Source organism: Ylistrum balloti, unplaced genomic scaffold (assembly GCF_031769215.1).
Source record: "Ylistrum balloti isolate Yb309-2 unplaced genomic scaffold, AGI_CSIRO_Ybal_v1 Utg369888, whole genome shotgun sequence".
NCBI lineage: Eukaryota > Metazoa > Mollusca > Bivalvia > Pectinida > Pectinidae > Ylistrum > Ylistrum balloti.
The window spans coordinates 352,573-360,153 of NW_026782022.1; the positions used below are offsets into that span (position 1 = coordinate 352,573).

At 35.2% G+C, this 7,581-nt stretch overlaps 1 protein-coding gene across 1 annotated transcript; it reads left to right on the top strand.

Moving 5' to 3' along the window:
* Nucleotides 1-235: 235 nt before the first annotated feature.
* Nucleotides 236-7,174, top strand: LOC132546386 (uncharacterized). Its single transcript, XM_060210101.1, has 9 exons — nt 236-385; nt 1,880-1,997; nt 2,890-2,990; nt 3,285-3,426; nt 3,906-4,000; nt 4,609-4,714; nt 4,997-5,081; nt 5,523-5,724; nt 6,883-7,174. Exons 1-9 carry the CDS (start codon nt 245-247, stop codon nt 6,997-6,999), a joined length of 1,107 nt encoding a protein of 368 aa, XP_060066084.1. The 5' UTR covers nt 236-244; the 3' UTR covers nt 7,000-7,174.
* The last annotated feature ends 407 nt before the right edge of the window (nt 7,175-7,581 follow it).

Below are 7,581 nucleotides of genomic sequence, written 5' to 3' on the forward strand. Positions count from 1 at the left end.
TCAAACCCACACAACGTCAGCCGGTGCACTATGGCATTACAAAATTCTACTAGAAATTCAGGCAAACAAATTAGCTGACGACATGATTCGCACTAACTTAACTTTTCTAATTTCTAATGCATCTGTATTCCTTAAATTTGTATAAATTAGAGAAAGCCGGCAGTGTCTCCCTTCCATAACACTGGTGTTATCTAAATCATCCAGTTGATAAAACTCGTAACCCGTGCCTGACTCACAACTAACAATGGCGGACACGGTTATTTGCAGCGGGGCCGTAGATGAGGCACATCCTGAAATATTTGACATGCGAGCAATGCCTCCACAACCGAAAGAGAAAAAACCAGGCCAACTTTCCGAAAGCAAGATCAAACAGTTCTTCGAAGAGGTAAACGATAGACATTTAGAGTTGGAGAGTTAACTGCAGAAATACTATTGCCACCTTGACCTCCACAATCTTTGTATGGAAGCCCCAAAGCGCTTGGTTGTGATACCTCAAAATAAATGAAATCACAGCAATACCGACCTACGAGAATTATGTAAATGCAGGCATGACATCGACTGCACGAAAGAAAATCATATTATTGGCAGGATAAATGTTAGGAAGTAGTAAAGATGAAATTGATTTATTTCGGTCAATTGATGTGTTAGATAATGGTTATCTGATTTTGTTCTTTTAAAAATAGCAAATATGTACGTGTATTGTAATAAGTTACTGAAACAATAGAAACAATAACACATCGAGAGAATTAAGTCTTTGTACGAGTCGAAAATCCAACATGGAAGATCAATATAATTTTATTTTGAAATGCAAAATTCAACCACAATTCGACACACATACACATATCCTTTTTACTGCGGAAAGCCACTAATGATGGTACAAACACTAGCTATTCAGAATCCGTCATACTTTAATTAATTACTATACGTGTTGATAGGACTGATCATGTTTGGTTAATAAAGAAGAAATACTAACTAGTACGTAATGACACAACAATGCGACAATCGCCATTAATGATATATGGTTGTATTATTGGCATTCAGATGGATGATAATGATGATGATGATGACGATATGCATGTATGCAAACATGACAAATCGAAGATTGCTAACTAATATGTTATGATACTGATGACTGGCTGTATACAATAATACATGGTAATGAATATCTTTTATATTCAAGATTAATGTACTGTTGTACGTCTAGCTAGAATCTTGTATGTGTGATATTGTGGTGATTCGCCAGACTGCTGACCAGTGAACGGAAATTTTCCCTACAGTATATAATCATGATTTACTTCCGATGTAGGTATTTTTTTCCCCTTTTTTTCTATTATCAAAATACTGGCGAACTATTCTAGAATTATAAATTATGCGAAAATAATGTGAAAGTTGCCGTAAGTGTATTGTGCTAACCACTCTGCGATTTAAAACTAATCCAGAGACGTAGATGTTTTACGTTTTTAACTAAATCAATATACTTCCTCTCCGATTTGCTCCATATCACTTATAATTTCTGTTGGGCAGAACAATTGAGTCTAAGATTGTATAAGGATTCTTGCATTTATCTACAGCTCTTGTTCCCAAAAATTGCAATAATTTCACAGTATTACAAATAAAAGGACAAAATGTTAACATGTAGCCATAGGTGAATGTATAGATAAAATTTTATATCTCAAAACGGGTTTGGTCCCTATGTTTTTTTACTCGTGGTCAATATTTGCGAAAAAAATTTAATAAAAAGCCATACTTTAAATGAAATCGTGGCTTGTGATGCACATATACACGCGGCCAACGGCTAGAACACTCGTACAAAATAATTTAAAGTAGGGGGAATATTTGAAAAAGCACAAATGTTTCAAATAAGCTGTTTATTTTACAGGGTTTCCTCATAGTTGAGAATTTTTTCAGTAGAGCTGAACTGGACGTGGTTCGGGATGCGACGGAGGGCTTAGTGGAAAAGCTAGCTCAGAAACTTTACTCTGCTGGAAAGATCAAAAGTGAGATCGATACATACAGGAAACGGTCTAGGTGTTATAAAATTACTTATTTACGGCGACAATCCTTAATTTTTGCCATCTTATATGTCGCCACGTTCGGTCTATAGAGGATTTAATGGATGTTGTAAATATGCTACAATAAATGCATATTCGAGACCATATAATTTAGGAAATGTAGGTAACAATTTAAAAAAAATCATTTTGTCCGTTTTTTAATCACAGTATGTAAGTCTTAAAATGAATTATTTCCACATAGTATTTTACGCTCGGTCATGGAAATGTTACTTTATTCTCAGGTAAAGAAATCTTCCTTCTCTAGGTAATTTTATTAATTCGTCAACAAAAATCTTAAATATTAGGTTGTTTTTCATAATGAACCCCCACCTACGCGCGGTTCAAAGGGTGGTTAGAGATAAACTGTGGCTAGTGTGTAGTGTAAATTTTTTGAAACATGAATCAAAGCAAATAGGGAGCATTATGAATCATTCATAGTTGTAGATATTGTTGAGTAATGTCAGAATGATACATTTTGAGTGTATCTTGGACGCTTTTGTTTCTCAATGGCAACGATTGGACTTTTTCACTTAACGAATGTTGTATGTAGTCGTTCGTATGTGTAGCTTGTAGACAACGGTACATACGTTTGTGATTCTTTTGTTTATCACAGAAAATTGTAGCATGTTTTGCTTTTCGTAGTGATTTAGCTCATCACAGTTTTTAATGTTAAAACCTGTAATCTGAAATACTTGAAGTTGTCCTTTTTTACCATGCTTCATTAATTTGCTACAGCTGAGTTTTCTTTGTTCACTGATTATGTTTAATATGCACCAAGCGATAGTTTCTGTAATTAATGCATTGTAGTTCACTGATCGGTAAAGTTGCTTATGTACAGATCTGTATAAAGAGTGTGGCCTATTTGAGAGACTGACAAAGATAGATGCCGAATTTCCTGGAGCCAATATCCTTCTCCACAAAACAGGAGAACTACCACAGGTACTATATCTTGTTTATACTCAACATTGTCTCAGTTATGTAGAATTATAAACTGAATAATGCAAAGTTTCCGCAAGATTTCTGATTTCAGTGTTTGTCATTTTATCATGCTCTCAACAAATTAACTAAATTGTTAAAAACGAAATACGGCTGCACAAATCCAGTTTATTTCTGTATAGGTTTTATTACGAAACCATTGTGATATTTTATTATGACTAAGTTCTTTGTAAAGTATCATTTATAGAGAATGAAAAAATATCATGTTTGCTTCTGTGATATTTTCTTGTCGACCAGGCCTATCGTGATTTGTGGTCTAACGAGCGCCTGCTGAACGTCATCGAACAGTTGATTGGACCAGATATTGCTTCGTCTCCAGTATGGAATCTCCGTACCAAAACTCCCCGGAACGAAGCTACCGTGGTTCCCTGGCATCAAGGTTGTTGATAAATCCTACTTAAATTAACAAAACTTTAATATCTTAAGATTTGTTCATAGAGTTCTAAAACCTCGAAAGCGAAATTTGAGTCACCAGTTTTCATTCTTCAAAAACAAATAAATAAAACGTCCGAAATGTCGATCTTTGGTAAGGAACCTGTCGTAATACATTTTTTGATGAAATTCATTTTGATGCAAACATATAAATTATATAACAGCTTTACGTAAATTCAAAATTTGGTATCATATGGTTCCTTTCTGTCGCTGAGACAAATTTAAAACAGCTTAAAAATGACTAGATTTGTCCATCTGTCTATGATATTGTACAGATATATTCTAGTGGAATGGCCGGAGTCCATTTCCGGACAAACTTGTATTGTACTTTGCTATGGTTACAGGTACATTCCTGGTACTTAATGGTATTAAATGTGTACATTGTGTTTAGTTGTGGTGTTATGTGTACTTTGCTCCATTGTACAGATAGTGCTTACTTTGATAACGAGTCCTACAAGGTCCTGGTTCCTACCGCCTGGATCCCACTGCTAGACACGGATGAGTTTAATGGTGGAATGCAGGTAAAAATGAATGTATTGCATGTTTGCCTCACCCATATGTTGCTTTTGAACCCTTAATAGGAAACACGGTGAAGAAATGATAAGTCTTTGTCAGTCGTGATGAATGATTCACAGAGACTTTAGAATGTATTTAAAAGATTAAAAAAGGAAAATGTCAGAAAAAGTGTTTTTTTTATATAAACAATGTTATCGGTAGTTGACACGCGTGTGTAGCAATTGTTCCTGTCAAAAATCGAGATCACTTGATAGAGCATAATGGATTTATAACATAACGTGGATATCCTTATGGGAATAGCTCTGGAAAACACAAAACATACCGGAACAGTTCTGGAAAACACAAAACATACCGGAACAGTTCTGGAAAACGCAAAACATACCGGAACAGTTCTGGAAAACAAAACAAAAAACAAAAAAACCCGGAACAGTTTTCTCTCCATTGAACGGCCATGCGAATCGCATGTCTGATGGATCGCATGTATGTATGATGATATTCATTATTTGAAATGCTGGTTGGTGACTACTTAAGCAACATCACAGATTAAATACCTGATGAAATGAAGACTAATTAATAAATCAATTAATGAATTTAATGCCGTGATTACCATTAGGTTATCAAAGGTGGCCACAGTCCGGGGAAAATAGCTACACATCAATGTTGTTATGGTGGAACTTGGTACGTTATGCTAGAAGAGGAGGAAATGGAGAAGTCTCTTGGTACGTACGTCACTAGATCATAAAACACATAATGAGTATATCAGTATATTGTTTGTCTCGCCTAGAAACCTACGTTTATATCTATATCAAAGAATATATCAAGTGGAGAGTACAGATTAGCAATATATGGTAGGAATCATTGTTTTCCCTACAAGATAATCTCATGCTATATGCATTAGGTTTGTTAGATAAATATCTTTGTTCCAACTCTATGTTTAAAAATGATTTGATTAATTTACCGTTTGTTTGACCAGCGAAACTAACGCGTGACTATATACTTAGGTTTAGACATGGTCCAGGACACCGTCACCTGTCCCATACCTTACGGCGGGTTCCTTCTCTTCAACAATGCCACGCCACATAGAAGGTAGGTTTCAATGGTCCTTACCTACATACAGTCTGGATTCTGTTGTGTACCTTGTCATTTGGGAACGTGACATTAGTTACTTGGTGTTACTAAGCTTTACATGATTTCCAAGCAGAAGACGTTAACTCTTCCGGAACATATGGTCTTATTCTCTTTGTTCTTTTTTTCAGGAGTCTCTGTGATAATATTTCCTTTGTTCATATATTGCCCTAGTTATATTGTATTGAGTTTGGATTATCTATGTCTATAAAGAAATGTTTTGTCATAGAGGAGGTGCTTGTTAGTTGTCTATAATATATTTTGATTAGTGTAACAATTGTGTAAAATATCGATTATCATCGTCTAAGATCACTGTTATGTATACCATATTAGTGTTTCGAAACTACTAAGAGTGTAGTCTGCAATACAGCAACATTACTGATGTAATCTATGTAATTGCAGTCTACCTAACCTGTCGAAGCAGGTACGCTGGGCACTTGACCTGCGATGGCAGCGGCCTGATCAGCCTTACGGTTTATGGGGCATGAAGAACGGCGTTGTTATGAGGTCATCATCGGACGATAATGTCAAGATTGACTGGGATTCTTTCGTGGCCGTAGACCGCACCTCCCTACAAAAGGAATCTGTTAAGGATATGGAAATTGTGAGTATCTGTAACTGTGGACCTTTAAATTGGGAACTGATTTAATAGAAACTATCTGGATGTTATTCTTCTGATCAACATTGAATTTATTTACTCGAGTTTCTAATTTTCATATAACGGTATTACATACCTTTCCTCTGGCATTAAAACATTTGCTTTCTATGAGATGGCAACTTAGAATGTAAAAATGTGCCTATGTGGGTATGCAGATACATTTCTTCGTAACGATTAGGCTTGTAGTCTTGTAATTTTACAACTGCTAACGAACATATATCTAGGACCAAGGCCAAAAGTCAAACTGCTGTTTTGGTTACGTTTGAGGCATTGGAACCACTGGTCTCAAGTGCATTATTTTGTCATTTTTTACAAGAATATCAAATTTGCCTATCTCTTATTCTGTACATTTACATTACTGCTATTATAGCTTGGTGTAAATAATTATCAATGCTCGCTATATCAAACTCTGAAAAGCACGTACACAAGCAAGACACAAAAGGGTTTTAGTAGAAGGTATTGGCTCTATTCGTGAGTCGGGACAGAGAAGCGATGCTGAAGATTTATTCAATTTTCCATGTTGTATATCTTCCACCATAATCTATCCCAGACCATGTTCTTTGTTCAAAACTTCATTTTTTAATAAATTAGTAGAAGAGCACGTTTAAAGACCCATTTCTCCTACATGAGCGCAATTATTGGTAATGTGTATGATAATTTGTCATTTTTAAAAAGTTTAACGTTGGTAAGAAAATAGAAATTCGATATTATTTTGTGAACAACATTGTTTTATAAGTGGAACAAAATTTATAAGTAAAAGGCCTTGGCCTCTTCATAATGGGAATGTTTAAAATCCCCCTTCTCCACCCCACTCCCTCCTCCTAGGATCAAAGGGTCACAATTTAAACCATCTTTAACCTGAAGGCCTTGCTTAAGATGAAGATTCCATTTTGTTTAAACAGAGGATCGAAATTCGAATTGAACCCTACTAATATTTGCAATTAGGAAATCAAATGCATTCCAGAAAAGCACATTTATAGACGAAGAAATATCTTGTGTTACAAATGACTTTCGAGTTGATGATGAATACCATCTCTGCTCATATCAAAATTAGCAGATATTGAAATTGTATCAGTCCAGTAATTTTCACCTATTTTTGTCGAGGAATGTGATCCTGAGTTCGACACCACCCTGCAAGGACCATGGATGAAGAAATGGGAGATTGTGCATATAAACAAGCATACGAAACGTCACGAACAAATGCAGAAAGCAAAACAGTAGTAAAGACAGAAGAAGAAAAAGCCGCATGTGTTGTACGAAATAGCATAGGATTTTATCCGACAATAAGCACATAAATTGTAATTTTTCCACTCACATGTAGGCTTCAAGGACATATGTTGTAGTGGTAAAAGATTGTTTCTCAATTGTTGTAAAATAAATATAGGTTATGGTTTCTTTGGGCTGTTTTTGATTTGATTTGGTATGTCAATAGACAATAAACAATAGTTATAAACAATACTCTTCAATTCGAACGGAAATAAAACAAAAATAAGATTAAATATTATATAAGAAGTGTTACAAACATGCTGAAATGGCAAAACAGCAGAAAACATGTTAAACACACGAGACGTCACGAACATAATCATCCCGTTTATGTCTGCTCTTCACACCATTATTTTCATACACTAGGCATACGTCACTCTAAATCGATCATAATGTAACTTAATATTGGCCGTTTTAAGGGAGATTTTGGTAATGTATGTAATTACATACGGTATCCGTATTTGTTGAAGCACCATATTTTACACCACAGTTTGTCGACGTATTAATATTTCATTTCTACTCTGTTTATGTACCCGAGAT

Excerpts from the sequence above, each read along its gene's own strand:
- LOC132546386 (XM_060210101.1), top strand. The coding sequence starts at position 245 with ATGGCGGACACGGTTATTTGCAGCGGGGCCGTAGATGAGGCACATCCT. Across the intron at positions 3,427-3,905 it reads CGTGGTTCCCTGGCATCAAG|ATAGTGCTTACTTTGATAAC; the intron begins GTTGTTGATAAA and ends TCCATTGTACAG. Across the intron at positions 5,082-5,522 it reads AATGCCACGCCACATAGAAG|TCTACCTAACCTGTCGAAGC; the intron begins GTAGGTTTCAAT and ends ATGTAATTGCAG.